The sequence below is a fragment of the Quercus robur genome, chromosome 2 (genome assembly GCF_932294415.1).
Source record: "Quercus robur chromosome 2, dhQueRobu3.1, whole genome shotgun sequence".
Lineage (NCBI taxonomy): Eukaryota > Viridiplantae > Streptophyta > Magnoliopsida > Fagales > Fagaceae > Quercus > Quercus robur.
In genome coordinates, this window is record NC_065535.1 from 37747002 (window position 1) to 37763318 (window position 16317).

At 34.6% G+C, this 16317-nt stretch overlaps 1 protein-coding gene across 2 annotated transcripts; it reads left to right on the forward strand.

Moving 5' to 3' along the window:
* Positions 1-960: 960 nt before the first annotated feature.
* LOC126713595 (protein GIGANTEA) lies at positions 961-15071 on the forward strand. 2 transcript variants are annotated; one of them, XM_050413380.1, is made up of 15 exons: positions 961-1183; positions 1714-1971; positions 4525-4596; positions 4776-4830; positions 4944-5086; positions 5220-5494; positions 7158-7213; positions 8422-8662; positions 8815-8965; positions 10404-10613; positions 10781-12316; positions 13091-13159; positions 13702-13920; positions 14220-14312; positions 14528-15071. In XM_050413380.1, the coding sequence occupies exons 2-15, from the start codon at positions 1885-1887 to the stop codon at positions 14825-14827; spliced, it is 3507 nt and encodes a 1168-aa protein (XP_050269337.1). In that variant the 5' UTR covers positions 961-1183; positions 1714-1884; the 3' UTR covers positions 14828-15071. The 2 variants fall into 2 exon arrangements, with proteins under 2 accessions (XP_050269337.1, XP_050269338.1); XM_050413381.1 differs by having other exon boundaries at positions 961-1179.
* The last annotated feature ends 1246 nt before the right edge of the window (positions 15072-16317 follow it).

Genomic DNA, 16317 nt, shown 5'->3' on the forward strand with positions numbered 1-16317 from the left:
TACTCCTAAGTTTGGTTAATTGTCATTTTGGTCCAATAAACTTCATTTATTGTTATTTCAGTCCAACAATTTACATTTGTTGTCATTGTTTTTGTTTTTTTTTTTTTGGATACAAAATAGAAATTTTACTCTAGTCTAATTTAAGTATATATGTGTGTAAAATTCCCTCTTGGAGATGAAAAATTATTAGATCCACTGAGAGGATTGCTGAAGTGGTCCTCCCAACCAATGAGACAATACTACCTATGCACATGTGTGAGTGAGCTTCCTAATCGGCATAAGAATAAAAAATAAAAAATCATCAAGTGATGTTACATTTGCATAAATAACTATATTTTATCGGTTGACAGGTCAGAAAGAACTACTTCTGCAGTCCTCCTAGTCCTCCCAAAGGACCTAATAATTTCTCACTGTAGACACCCTTACCTCTCACATCCCACAAACACTTATACTATTTATTGTCATAGATAGTTTTTCCTCCAATAAGTTCACATTTATTAGGTATGATACATTAAGTTCTCAAATTGAATAAAATTTTTGACTATTTTAAATTTAATTATTTTTATTTTATTGAACAATGCAACTAAATGTTTGAATCCAATTATATAACCAAACAGTCTAATTAATATACTGTCAGCAAAAAGAGTTTAATAGTTGTACTAATAAATAAAATGCATGGTGTTGGGGGCATTTGCGTCATTTCACATACCAACTTATATATATCATTCAATCAGTCCCTCGTGCTTGACGACGAGGTAAAAGTTGAAGAAGTTTGGTTTCACTTATGTATGTGAATGTGAATGTATGCATGTATGGGGGATGGGGATGGGGATGGGAATTTAAAAGAGTAATAGTAATAGGTGATGACGTGACAGGCAACCTCTAAGGCTCGCGGAAAATATCATTGCCACGTACGCACTCCCCAAATCTTAAGCATAACAATAACAAGCCTCTCACTCTTCTCCTAAAGATCTTCATTTCTCTCTCTCTCTCTTACAACCCAGTACTTCCACATCTCTCTCTCTCTCTCTCTCTATTATATTTCTCAGACCAAAAGCAAAGTAGAGAAAAAAAAAAGGGAAAGAATTTTATTTTTCTCATTTTACATCACAGTATTTCAGAGTTAAAAATATCTCAAGATTTTTTTTCCTTCAGATATCAGCTTCCAGAGAGGCACCTGTAGGTACTTGTAATTATTTTCTCTTTTTTGTTTTTTTTTTTTTCTATGTTGTTAGGAAAAAAAATTATGTTTCTTACTTGAATACTTTTTGAGTGTTCTTTTTCTGATTTTTCATGCTGTAATTTTGCCTTAAAAAATAACATTTTTCTTTAATTTGAGCATATTTGCCAAATTTATAAACTACACAAAGCTTAGTTGAACTGGTTGGTACTGGTTGCTTAGCGTTTAGATTTTTTATTATATATATATATATATATATATATTTTTTTTTTTTGTGTGGTTAATTTGTTTCAAAACTTTTGTTTGTAGTTTCTGAATATAAGTTTTGTTTAAATTTAGGCTGATAAAGTTGATTTTTTTTCTTTCTTTTTTAATTACGTAATTCTGATTATTGTTTACTCTGTTAGTCATTGAACTTAGATTTCAATCACAATTAAGCTAACAATTAACAAGATTTTCAAGTCTGAAGCTTTTTGTTTTTGTTTTTTTGGTTAAAAAGTTAAATAGTAAAGTTGGCGATTTGTTTTGCACAGGGTTTTGAATTTGGTTGTCGGTTTTGGGAGTTGTGGAGCTCAATCCGTGGTTTCTGATCGATCTTATGACCACATCGGGCCGGCCTCCGGGCCCTGCTGTTGAATTACAGTGTTTTGATTGTTGATTGTTAGCTAGTTTGATTGTGTATTAAGAGAGCATAAGTTTGTTTAATGGCTGTTTCATCTGAGAGGTGGATTGATGGTCTTCAGTTCTCCTCATTGTTCTGGCCTCCCCCGCAAGATGCCCAACAACGAAAGGTGCCTGCCCATTTCTGATTCTAATTCTTATGATTTCTATTTCTTTTTCTTTTTTATGCTTGATTTTAGTCTTTTTAGTAGTAGTAGTGAAAAATGATGTCAGTTAACAAAGGGTATGACTTGGGATAAAGAATAGAATGGAGAAAAAGAATTCACGTGCCCGACCTTGACTAATCTGTTGAGCATCCATAACCGACCCCCCCCCAAAAAAAATCCATGCTTTGTGCTTTTGTTTCATGTTTGGTCTATGAGCCTAGGTTCAAGCTGCTGAAATAGTTGATTTTGAATAAGTGAATACTGAATTTTGAGGAATTTATGATGATATGAGTAATCAGTTGGAAAAAGAATATGGTTGTTGTTGAGTCTGAAGTTTGGTATTATTTTCCATTTGGCACTGAGGAGATAATATTGTAACTTCTTTACTTTGTTCATACAAAGTTGTCTACTGAATATAGTGCATAAGTGCTGTGTTTAGCTATATACTATTAGGAAATTTACAGACGGATGGTATCGGTGTCAATTTAGACTTACGAAATTCCAATTGAATTGAGTAACTTCAATTGTAATTTGGTTAAATTAAACCCAAATATTATTGTATCCGATCTTCATATACTTGGGCACAATATGGGGGGATGCTTAGGAAATATGATAGAACTTTTAAGTTTTAAATGCTTGTTGCATCAGGAAAATATAACGATTTTATTAGAAGAAGAAAAAAAAATTGTACCCTTGGTAAAGATCAAGCATAGAGCAACTTAATCCCAAGGGGTAGCATAATCAGCTGAGGATCACGCCTTTTCCCTGTCTTCCTAACTTAGGGGGAAGGTCACCAGTTTGAATCTCCCCCTTTTCCTAACTTAGGGGCCAAACTCACTCATCCACCAACACAGGAAAAAAGTAGAGAGCAAACTGGAAAAATCTGAAGCATTCACAGTTCCCAGTCAAGGGTGGAGAGTTAGTCTTACGTTTTTCCCTATGTTTATGAATTATTGAGTGGATATGTTTTAAAAAAAAAAATTATGTCCATAAATATCCCAAGGTTTCTGGAGATAGCCAAGTATCAAACTCAATTCTCCTGTGTCTGTCTTATCTATTTGTTTTGTTTGTTTTTATTTATTATTTATTATTATTAATAATCATCGTAATCTTAAATTTTCCAATCTAACTTCTTGTTAAGTTTCTAAATATTATCACTATAACATTGAAACAGAATAATATTTATAACTACCTGAGATTTTCATAGAATCATCAATCCTTTTCGGAAAAATATTACGAATAACCACTATTGTAACAATAAGGGGATTTTTTCTGAAACTTGAATGCTTTAAGTTTAGTTGATAAAGCTGGAAAATTTGGTTTGAGTTTGATATCACCAATCAACATATAAATCATTCCGATAAAAAAATAAAAAGAAAGATAAAATTTGATTTCCTTCTAGGTTATGTAAATTGATGATACAGAATATTCATATAAAATACTCTTTTAAGAAAAAGTAAAATGATCAAATCCTCGCTACAGAATCTAAAGGAGTCATGAAGAGCTTTTCACATGCAGTTGCTATAAACTTTGCAAAGGGCTTTTGTGATAACACACTTTTGAACATTTCCTTAGTAGTGGCAAATTAATTATCGTTAAATAGGACACAAGGTAACCTTGTTAGCTTAGCTTCCCTAATTTTAAAATGGCTCTTAGTGATCAGATTTATCGAAGCAACAAGGACCAAAGTATCCTACCAACAGAAGAATGGCTTTAAATCAGAAAACTTAGATCCTGATCTGCAATCCTCTTCAAAATTCCTAATGACTGACAATCTAAAAATTATTTTCAAATTAGCAATGATATGCTCAACTGCTCAAGTTGTCCTCACAGGAAGTAAGACCAGCTCGTAGGGCTGCTGACTTCGGTATGTCTGGTAGTATGAGAAGTAGTTGATCTCCTAAGAGAGAAGAAAAATGGAAAAAGAGAAGAAATTTCTCCCCTCGGTTGGATACTTGGATGTGAAGTGTTTCATTTTCAGATTATTTTTTTGGTAAGAAAATGGAGATAGAGGGAATACCCAACACCAATTATGCTCAGCAAAGCGGTCCCCCCCCCCCCCTCCTCTCTCCTCTCCACTGCCCCGTTTTTCAATAAACTAATGGAGAAAGGTTAAGAACAAGATTTGGAGAAAAACTGGAAGGAACACAACTGACATAATATGTAGATTTATCTCATTATCTAAGTGTTATATTCTTAATGCATCCGTTAGTTCCTCAATTTACTGTGGTGTAAATTTTATTTCTATTTCCACAGCCATCTTGTTTGCTTTGAAGGTTAAGGTATTGAGAACTTGCTCTATGTATGCCTATTCCAAAAGTACAAAGGGGTTAAAAAAACTACTTGTTTGTAGATTATCTGCTCTGAAAATGATTGTTTGCTTTTGAGTGTTTATTGATCTTCTCTATATCTTATGTTTTCTATTTGATTTCTTTTTGGTTATTAGATTTTTGCCTCTTTTGAATCCATTTCTTACAATATTTGAGAAACGTACTTCTTTCTTTCCTTCCCCACCAGGCTCAAATTACTGCTTATGTTGAGTACTTTGGTCAATTTACATCAGAACAATTTCCAGAGGACATTGCTGAGGTATGTTCTTTTTGTTTTTATTTCTGAACTAGTTTTCCTCATCCTGAAAGCTGGAATGAGACAGATACTCTACTAATTCCATTTATTATTAGAATGAAAGAAGTGCTAATTTCATGGAGACTTGAGGTGTTGGATGTTTATAACAGATTTTGCTTACTGAAACATGTTATTTTTGACAGTTGATCCGTAACCGTTATCCATCAAAGGAAAAGCGCCTTTTTGATGACGTTTTGGGTATTAATGCTTTCCTCATGTTAGTTTGAATAATAATTGATTATAAGTTCTCATTTGAAAATATTTTCTCATGCTGTATAATGACTGCTTTGTGTATTTAAATGTACTTCCAGCTACTTTTGTCCTTCATCATCCAGAGCATGGGCATGCTGTTGTTCTTCCAATTATTTCATGTATCATTGATGGTACATTGGTGTATGATAGGACCAGTTCTCCATTTGCTTCTTTCATATCATTGGTCTGCCCAAGCAGTGAGGTATTGCACTAATAAGCAGATAGATCATGCTATTTTCAAATCACTTTCATTTTGTACTGAAGATTTTCCTTGCTTGATGAACAAAATTTTCTGCCTTTATATTTTGCAAACTTTTTTTTCCCCCTTTTTACAGAATGAGTACTCTGAACAGTGGGCTCTGGCATGTGGGGAGATTTTGCGAGTTTTAACTCACTACAATCGCCCAATATACAAGATGGAACAACAGAATAGTTATTCAGAAAGAAGCAGTAGTGGCTGCCATGCTACCACTAGTGACTCTAGCGGGGAATCCAGCCACCATATTCCTTTGTTACAGCAAGAGAGGAAACCTTTAAGGCCTTTGTCTCCCTGGATTACAGATATATTGCTGGCTGCACCTCTTGGTATCCGAAGTGACTATTTCCGATGGTGAGTGCATCATTTAGAAGTGGCTTAGCACTACTGTTTTGGTTATGAAGTTATGAAAATTATGGTGCTGATTACAAGACATGAACTGTGGAAAGGCAAAGTGGCACCTGATCCAATTCTTAGAAAAATAATTAAACAACACCAAGGCTTAAAGGGGTCAAGTTTATTCTTAGATAAACTAGTATTTGGGGTTCCAAACTGCCTTCATTAATTGATATCTCTATCTTCTAGAACAAATGTTTTTAATTTGGTAGACTGGATGTTTTATTTCTTGTGAGGAAAAGGGCTTAAGTGAATGAATTTTGCTCTTGGACAACCTGGTTTTGGTCTTGCAAACTTCCTTCATTTTTATTCATAAAACTGGCTACATTGCAATTCATTTACCAATGTTTTGTGCCAAGCAATGTGTTGTTTGTTAGAATAATGGTTAAATGATTAAAGTCACACTTTCCTAATAGCTTAAGCTTTTGGGATAAGTGGTAGTTTACCATTTTCTATCATAATCGTTTTTGTGCAGTGGCAGCTCCACTTGTACGTGAGGGTGGTCCTGGGACTTCCCTCACTTGCCAATTTATTTATTTATTTATTATTTTTTTTATACTTAGCAAAAAAACATTATATAAATAATTAGATTAAACTAATTTGTTTTGTGACCACCTTGACTTGAAAAAAAATTTATATATTAAATTAATCTATTTTGACTACCCTAATAAAAATGTTAAACACCTTGACTTGAGAATTACAAGAATTTGAGTTCAACAAAAATAAGAGTAATGTTACATCCACAATTTTTTCACAATAAATTTTATGTGGTAAGCTATTACTAATTTTAATTTGGGCTCAATATTGACATGTTTTACCCACCAATAACAGGTTATTGCATAAGATTTATTATGAAATTGTTGTGGTCATTTTATTATTCTCATATCAGCATTTTTAATTTTCAATTTCCACTATATCTTTTTTTTTTTTTTCTCTCTCTCTCTCTCTCTTTCTTAGGACAAAAAAATTGTAATATTTCATGTATTTGTGTGTGTATTTTTTGTGACGTTATATTCAAGTTGTCTCTATATTAGATTGTGTAATTTAAGTTTCTTAGTGACCACCCTAAAACAAATTCCTAGAGCCGCCACTGTTTTTGTGTTTTATAATCACAAGCTTTAGACATCACGCTGTTATTATTGTGATGAGATTCTTGATCAGTTGGCAATGCAAGATATCTTATGCTAACTTGAGGGCAAAATGAATACTGTAACTGAATCTCTGAAAAGATAAGACAGATGATGACTTAATTCTGGGTCTCTATTCTTTTTCTTTTATTATTTTATTTATTTTTACATATACTTTTTTTGTTTACGCCAATGATATCATGGTGGACTTGAGGAGTTTAGCAATTTCTGTTGCTGCTCCATTTATCATGCTCTCTGTAATATTCCAAAATTGCTGTCTGTTGGTTTTAACTTTCAAGGACATGCTGGTTTATTGATGGTAAACAATTCCAAGCATAAACTAGAAAGTAATGTTTTGATTAATGTTTTGATTAATTACAGGTTTCAATTGGTAGTAAAGGTTTACACATGGTTGAAAAAGAAGACTTAACCTTCTTTTTTGTTTCTTTTCATATGCTCTTATTTATGTCTCAAATGTTCTCTTTCATTTACAGGTGCAGTGGTGTTATGGGTAAATATGCTGCTGGAGAACTCAAGCCACCTACAACTGGTTAGTTAAATCTCTCTTCAGAATATAAAATGTGACTTTGCATTCCATATTTGTTTTTTACGTGATTTGCAGTAACATAATTTGAAACGATGGTTCTGAGTTGCAATTCTGAATAATCTTAGTTAGTTCCATAAACGAGATGAAGTTTTCAACTGGCAACATTAAATTTGAAATACATTTTATGGAAACTGATCTTTTTTTTTTTTTTTTTTTTTTTTTTTTTTTTTTTTTTTTTTCTACTTATCAAAAAAAAAAAAAAAACTTATTACTAATTTTTTATGTGAAATGATAGGACATATTGAAGTACTTAATAAAATATAGAAGGTCTAGGTTAATATGTACCTTTTTTTGTGAGAACTGAAGAACAAATTGCATTTTATAATGTAGTTCACTCCTACTTGACAGGATTTTGGAAAACAAGGGTGATACTATCTTTTTTCTTAGTTTTCCGTTCATTATAATTTTTATGAGCAAGAAAAACTTACGCTGTTGTATTAATAGCAAGGAAAAAACACCTAGTATTTGTTTCTTCCTCTTCTTGTAAGCTATCTTGTAAATAGAGATGGCAATGAGGTGGGTTTCTCCATTCTTATCTCACCTCATATAAAACTTTCGACACCCATCCCCAAGCTGCTCTTCTGATTAGCTGAATGAAGAAAGTAACATAAAGAAGAAAATGAATTCGAAGCAAGCAAACTAAACAAATTTAACATTAAAAAAAAATTAATAAACTTTTATGTGCACTGAAACATATCAAACTCTAGAACTTTATGAAACTGTATGGACTCTCTCTGTATGATAAACTGGTTTGGGTCCTTGGTTCTTCAAATAGCAATGGAGAGAGAAGAAATAGGCATAATAGGATGAGGAGGGATAAAAGGAAAGAACATTGATGGTTTGGGTTAAGATCAAGACTATGATACCATGTGGTGTTAATGACTAGGGGCAAAGAGCAAATAAGAAAACAAGGTGAGACTCCTAGAGTGGAGGGTTTTCTCCATTTACTTAATACTGCTGAATATGGTTGTACCTTCTCTATTCACATATATTACTAAATTCGTAAAAGTTTATAACGGCCCTTATCTACATTTACACTCTTCTAATCTTCGTAAATGTAATATCAAGAAAGATTTATACTGCATGAGACAAGGGGAAACATTAGTTGACTTATTCAAAAAAATTTATTTTATTTTTGGGATCTTTTCCAGCTTCTTCTCGTGGATCTGGAAAGCATCCTCAGCTTATGCCATCAACTCCAAGGTGGGCTGTTGCAAATGGTGCTGGTGTCATTTTAAGTGTTTGTGATGAGGAAGTTGCTCGCTATGAAACTGCTACTTTAACGGCGGCTGCTGTCCCTGCGCTTCTGCTTCCTCCTCCAACGACAGCTTTGGATGAGCATCTAGTTGCTGGGCTACCAGCTCTTGAGCCATATGCACGTTTGTTTCATAGGTTAATATCTGAACCTGACATCCTTTTCCTCCCTCTACCACTCTCTTTTCCTGCCGAGGGAACACAAGGGAAAGAAAAGAAACTGAATCTAGCAGCGTATATCTTGAGTTTTTGCTGATAAATTGATTGAATTTGTTTCTTTCCTCTGTTAGGTATTACGCCATTGCTACACCAAGTGCCACACAGAGACTTCTTCTTGGACTTCTTGAAGCACCACCATCATGGGCCCCAGATGCACTTGATGCTGCTGTCCAGCTTGTAGAACTCCTTCGGGCTGCTGAAGACTATGCATCTGGCATAAGGGTAAGCTGGATATTTTGGTAGAAAACTACGTATGCTGTGATACTATGCTTTTGATCAATATCAATTGAACTCATTCAAACCAATATAGTTTTCTTTTTAATCTGTTACCCATGAATAACCTGCTTCAGTAGAAATCTTTATTGTTGAGTGTCATTGATCTGCAAGAAGAGATCTTGTTGAATTATATGGAAAACCTGATGTTCATATTTCCATCAACAAAGATTAGGATTTTGCACCAGCAATGAATTATACAATAACAATCTCCTTCCGTTTCCCCAGTCGAGGTAATTGTCACTAATGAATATAAAATCCTGCATATCTTTTATTGGTAACTTTTCTAAGATTTACATCAGCATAAGTAGTCAAATGTTGATGAGTTTCTTGGAGATTCCCTTAAATTCCAAATATGTTTTGAGTACATCCTTTGGGTGGGAAGATTTTGGAGAATTATTGAACATCCTAACAACATTGAAAACCTAAGTGATGTTATGTTTTATAGTCTTAACCTTTAATAGTATCAGCTGGAGAATCTCTACAACTAAAATCATCATTTGGTGTTGTACATTTTATTCTCTCTCTCTATACACACACACACACATGTATATAGTCTTCAACTTTTTCATTTCATTACCCTGGTCCCAAATCCTTTAGGCCCATACTTCATGGCTCCCAGAAACCTCTTAAAATTAAGTATTTTTTCATTATTTTATTTCTTATAATATTGATAATTGAATAAATATTTCTCATAAATCTCTCCTTCAACTCACCATGCAAAAATGCAATAAAGAGTCGAAGTGGCTAGTCCCTGCTGATATGCAATAAACTGTCATAATTTTTGCCACTAGTGGGACTGATTCCCTTGATCTACTCCAAAGATCTGTGGGATATCAGTCAGGTTTGCATCTTTTTATTCTACCTCCTGCTTTAAACCTCAGTGCAAAGCTCAAGTTATCTGGTTCACTCTTCACACTTCTTTCCATATAGGTTCCCCTGGAATGTAACTGAACACCTTTGTTCATTTATTTCCCCTGAAATACACACACACACACACTTGGGCCTTTAATTTATTAGGATAATAAATGCTTTAATCCTTAATTAGTAGTTCAACATTGTATTAGAGCTGTAATAGGTTGTTGCTCTTATTGCTTTTCATGCATTCCTCTCCTACCTAGACTACTATCCTTATTCTAGAATACGATATTTTTGTTGCAAAAGGGCTCAGAAGATTTTGATTTACACAAATACTTCCATCAAGTATTCTCATGGGTCACCATATGTTATAAGGACAAATTTGCTCTTGTTTTCAAGTTAACCATAATTGGTATTGTTGATGTTTCAATTTGTTAACAGCCACTTTATAGCATTAAAAACAGATAAATCTAAATGTATATAGCATTTTTGTTTTTTGGTATAAACTGCTATTCTTTTGTTGTTGTAGCTTCCTCGGAACTGGATGCATCTGCATTTCTTGCGTGCCATTGGGACTGCAATGTCCATGAGAGCAGGCATAGCTGCTGATGCTGCAGCAGCTTTACTTTTCCGCATACTCTCACAGCCTGCATTGCTTTTTCCTCCACTAAGGCAAGTTGAGGGAGTTGAAGTTCAACATGAACCTTTGGGCGGTTATATTTCAAGCTATAAAAAGCAGGTACAAGTGATAATTGTTGGCATGTCTTTTTATCTTTCTCAAGTTTTATGATTCCATATGCTAGGAGAACTTCAACATAGTTTTTTTCGACTATGATTCCTTTTATTTTCTGCGTGTGTAAATATGAATCTAACCTAAATGCCATCTCAAAAATTACTTCTGATCAGATTGAAGTGCCTGCGGCTGAAGCGACTATTGAAGCTACTGCACAAGGGATTGCATCAATGCTTTGTGCCCATGGCCCTGAGGTTGAATGGAGAATTTGTACCATATGGGAAGCTGCCTATGGCCTGATTCCGTTAAGTTCCTCTGCAGTTGATCTTCCTGAAATCATAGTTGCAACTCCATTGCAACCCCCCATATTATCATGGAATCTGTACATACCTCTCCTTAAGGTCCTGGAATACCTTCCTCGTGGAAGTCCATCTGAAGCATGTCTCATGAAGATTTTTGTTGCTACTGTTGAAGCAGTTCTTCAGAGAACTTTTCCATCTGAGTCCTCTAAAGAACAAACCAGAAAAACAAGATACCTTTATGGCATAGGGTCTGCCTCCAAAAACCTTGCTGTGGCAGAGCTTCGTACCATGGTCCATTCACTTTTCTTAGAATCATGTGCCTCTGTAGAGCTTGCTTCACGACTACTTTTTGTTGTGTTGACTGTGTGTGTTAGTCATGAAGCTCAGTCGAATGGGAGCAAGAGACCGAGAGGTGAAGAAAGCTTTCCATCTAATGAAAGCAGTGAGGACTCACAAGTGATATCTGAAAGGCAAAGGGAGATGAAAACTAGGAAGTTGAAAAAGCAAGGGCCTGTAGCGGCATTTGATTCCTATGTTCTAGCTGCTGTTTGTGCTCTTGCCTGTGAGCTTCAGTTATTTCCTCTAATTTCAAGGGCGAGTAGTCACCCAAACTCTAAAGATGTTTCAGATGTTGTCAAGCCTGTGAAAATAAATGGATCTAGTGATGAGTTTCGAAATAGTATTGACTCTGCAATTCGTCATACTCACAGAATCTTAGCAATTTTAGAAGCACTTTTTTCACTGAAGCCCTCTTCTATTGGCACCTCATGGAGTTATAGTTCAAACGAGATAGTTGCTGCGGCAATGGTTGCCGCACATATTTCTGAACTATTTAGACGGTCAAAGGCTTGCATGCATGCTCTCTCTGTATTGATGCGTTGCAAGTGGGACAATCAAATTTACACCAGGGCATCATCACTATACAACCTCATTGATATTCATAGCAAAGCTGTTGCATCCATTGTTAACAAGGCTGAGCCACTAGAAGCACACTTAATACATACACCATTGTGGAAGAAGTCCCTCCTGAATTCTGATGGCAAAAGACGAAGTCAATGTGAAAACAGTGTTTGCTTTGATCCTGGGCAGTCATCTACTCCACAGTCTTTGGATTCAGCCCATTCAGATACTAAATTTAGAGCATCACATCCAAATGAAGGCTCAGGAAATACCTTGGGTAAAGGTATTGCAAATTTACCATTAGATGCTTCAGATTTAGCCAACTTCCTCACGATGGATAGGCAAATAGGATTTAATTGCAGTGCTCAAGTTCTTCTAAGATCGGTGCTGCCAGAGAAACAAGAATTATGTTTCTCTGTTGTTTCATTGCTGTGGCACAAGTTGATTGCAGCTCCTGAAACTCAACCTAGTGAAGAAAGCACTTCTGCCCAACAAGGATGGAGGCAGGTATGAATCATTTCTGTTGCAGCCTTTCTTTAAGTCTTTCAATATATAAACTCCTGAACATAAGCAATATAATTTTCTGACTATGATGTTCCCTATATTGGATTTATATTCTGACAATATTTTAAGGATATAATAGAAATATGAATGTACCTTGTTATGTTCCTAGAACTGAATTGTTGTCATGTAAAAGGAATATCACTTAAATGTCTGACGTTAAAAGGATCTGTTCATGGTATGGTTATATTGTGTGTGTGTATTTTTTTTTGGGGGAAATGCAAGAAATCACAAAACATGTATTTGCTGTTGTCTCCTTGTGCGATTTTATTTACTGTGAATTTTTTGTGTACCTTTCAGTCTATGCTTGTAGATTGTATTAGTGACATGAAATTTCAAATGTGAACAAGATATCTGATTCTGCCTTGATCTTGTGATTTGGTTCCCACATTCTATGTTGGAGTAGGAGATTATTACTAATTTACCATTAAGTATTAACAATAGGCACTTCTGGTTTGGAGACAGTTAATTCATTTAATATATCTCTGCTATATTTTATTTGAACAATTGTGTCTGTTCAATGTGAAATGTAATTCACTGACCATATTTGGATGTATTTCAATTTCAATAATTGTTTCTATGTTGAATTTGAAATGTTTCTCACTTCTGGTTCTGGGATGGTTCATTCATTTAATATATTTCTGCTGTTATTTCATTTCAATAATTGTGTCTATGTTCAAGCTGAAATGTATTTCACTGACCATATTTGGATGTATTTAGGTTCTAGATGCGCTATGCAATGTCGTATCAGCATCACCTACAAAAGCAGCTACAGCAGTTGTTCTTCAGGTCCAAACTTTTTTTCAACTTGTATTGTCACCTAGATATATATATATATTAGCTTTCTTTTGGCAATTGTCTTGAAACAACTTTTAAATATGGCTTTAAAAATTCAGAACAACCTTTGTGATAGGATGAAAACCTAATTTCTAGGAAAAGAACAAAAAAATATTCTGTGAAATTTAATTCATTGTGGTAATGAATTAAATTCACCATTTCCTAACAGCTTAAGCTTTTGGAACAATTGGTAAACTCCTCCTTAATAAGTGTGGTCCAACACGTGGGATTTTTAACATTTTAAAAGGGAGGTAGAGTAAAACCACAGATCAAACTTAGGATCTATTGCTCTGATACCATGTTAAATTACCGATCAACCTAAAAGCTTGAGCTATTGTGATATGGTAAATTTAACCATTTAACCACTTAACCACATACCTCTAATAGAGGTGTTGCCTAGCTGGTGTTTCAGTCACCATCCTTATTTACTGTTATAATGTAATTCCAATTATTTTATTTGTTTCATCACTTTCTTGGCCTTGTTTGCATGTCAGGCGGATAGGGAATTACAACCTTGGATTGCCAAAGATGATGATCAAGGTCAGAAGATGTGGAGAATCAACCAACGAATTGTAAAACTGATTGTGGAGCTAATGAGAAATCACGATAGGCCAGAATCATTAATGATTTTGGCAAGTGCTTCAGATCTGCTTCTGCGCGCCACAGATGGGATGCTCGTTGACGGAGAAGCTTGCACTTTACCACAACTAGAGGTAACATCTCATAACTTTATGTTGTTGTAGTTCCATGACACATAGTTTGCAACCACTATGATCCCTGAAGTTTGGATTAAAATGAAATTGTTATGGATAGATACATTGGGCCGAACTCTAATGATTTCATTTTGGTCCAAATCTTAGGGGATCAAATGTAACAATTGAAAATCTGTGTATTAAATTGTGATAGGGTCAAACAACAAGAGTAAATTGTAATTTTTCCCTTTAATTAATTATTATTATATTTCTATACATCTTCAATGCTTTATTGATGATCCAAACATATAAATTGTCAGTTACTGGAAGCAACAGCCAGAGCGGTTCAACCTGTGCTGGAGTGGGGAGAATCTGGATTGGCAGTTGCAGATGGCCTTTCAAACCTCTTAAAGGTAAACATACACACCCAATTCTTGACACACTTGATCAAGTTTGATTCCTGGCTGAATGTAAATTTGCTATGAACTCGGGCACTGGAAAGTCCAAGTGCCTGATTGACTGGCCACCTGACATTACTCATTAACAAGACGAAAAGAATGAGTATTCTGTTCATTTTATGTTAATGTAAAACCATTACTAATGTCAAATTTTTGGTCCAATGCTGCAGTGCCGCCTATCAGCTACCATCCGATGTCTTTCTCATCCAAGTGCTCATGTTCGTGCTCTGAGCATATCAGTTCTTCGTGATATTTTGCACACTGGTTCAATTAAGTCTAATTCTAAACCAGTGGACATAAATGGCATGTCTGGTCCCCCTTATAAGTATTTTAGTTTAGGTGTAATTGACTGGCAAGATGACATTGAAAAGTGCTTAACATGGGAAGCTCATAGCAGACTCGCAACTGGAATGTCTATTGAATTTCTTGGTACTGCTGCCAAGGAATTAGACTGTAGTATTTCCTTATAATATCAGGTAGCTTTTGCCAGCCATTTTAGGTTTATGACCATATTTTTCCTAGTGAGACTTACACAGAATCATACATTAGTTATTTGCTTGAACGACGTGGGCTTGCAGGTTGGTAATTATGCATTCTGTTGTAGATATAAAAGCCTGAGACTGTCAATTACAGTGATTTCTTTGGCTAGACATAACAATCCTTCTGCAAGTGTTATTGCGTACATTGAGTAGATAGGGCCACAATTAGTCTTTATTTCTTGTCTTATATTTATTCCATATAATTACTTTTTTTTTTCTTCTTTCTTTCTTAATGTTAAGTAGGCCCAAGTGACCTTTATGATTAGATTTGAAGATGTAAATTTGGATTTCCTGGCAGAGTGAAAAAGTGAGCGAGATAAGAATAGACGGGTAGATTTTTTGATTTTTTTTTTTTCCATCTCACTGCTCTTGTAATCTTGGTACCGGTGTGGACACAGGTCTAAAGCTGCTAGCGTGTCAAATAGTAAGGCTGTGTTGTTTTGATCTAAAATATTTTCAGGTGTTTAGTTGCATTTTAAAAAATTCTTTGGGAAATATTTTAAGGTGTTTTCTAGTATTTAAAAAAAAAAAAAAAAAAAAAAAAAAAAAAAAAAAAAAAAACAAAACAAAACAAAACAACCAGGAAATCATAGAAGACATTAGCTCAAATCAAATTTCAAAGATCAAACAAAACCCAAGAAATCATAAAATCTGCTCAAAGCAGACAATTATCTAAGCAAATCCAAGAAATTGCCTGAGAAAAAAATATCATCACCCAAAAGAACTGACGTAAGACCATCACACTATTTTAATGGAGCAATTAAATAACAATAGAACAAAGAATAAACTCTAGGTGTCCGCACCTAAGGGTTGCTTGGGGTCTAACACCAAGGAAAATTGGAGTTGGCACCAATAAGAAACGCATGTTTTTAATAATAATTAAAAAGCTGTCTTATAATAATCAGAAAAAGTGTTTAAATAACTAACAATCAAATGCATAAAGAAACCTTAATTATTAAATGTTCAGGCGTGCTTTATCTCAAATCTAATAACTAATAGGCCCCTAGGAGTTGGCACCTAAGGGTTGCTTGGGGTCAGCACCAAGCAAAATTGAAGTCGTCACCAATATAAAAGAAACGCATGTTTTTAATAATACTCAAAAAGTTGTCTTATAATAATCAGAAAAAGTGCTTAAATAATTAACAATAAAATGCATAAAGAAACCTTAATTATTAAATGCTCGGGCGTGTTTTATCTCAAACTCAATAACTAATCGGCTTCATTCATAAGGTTGGGTTGTCTTCTTTTTACTCTTTCTCTCATACATGTGTATAATTGGGAGCTTGTACCTTGTGTTTGCACCAAGAAGACACCAAGAAGGCAAGAACTAGACAATTAAGACCAATTTGAACTGAGGGCGGAAGTGGGAAAACAAATGGTGTAAACCAATTTTTGCCCTGGGAAGGGTTTAATAATCACTA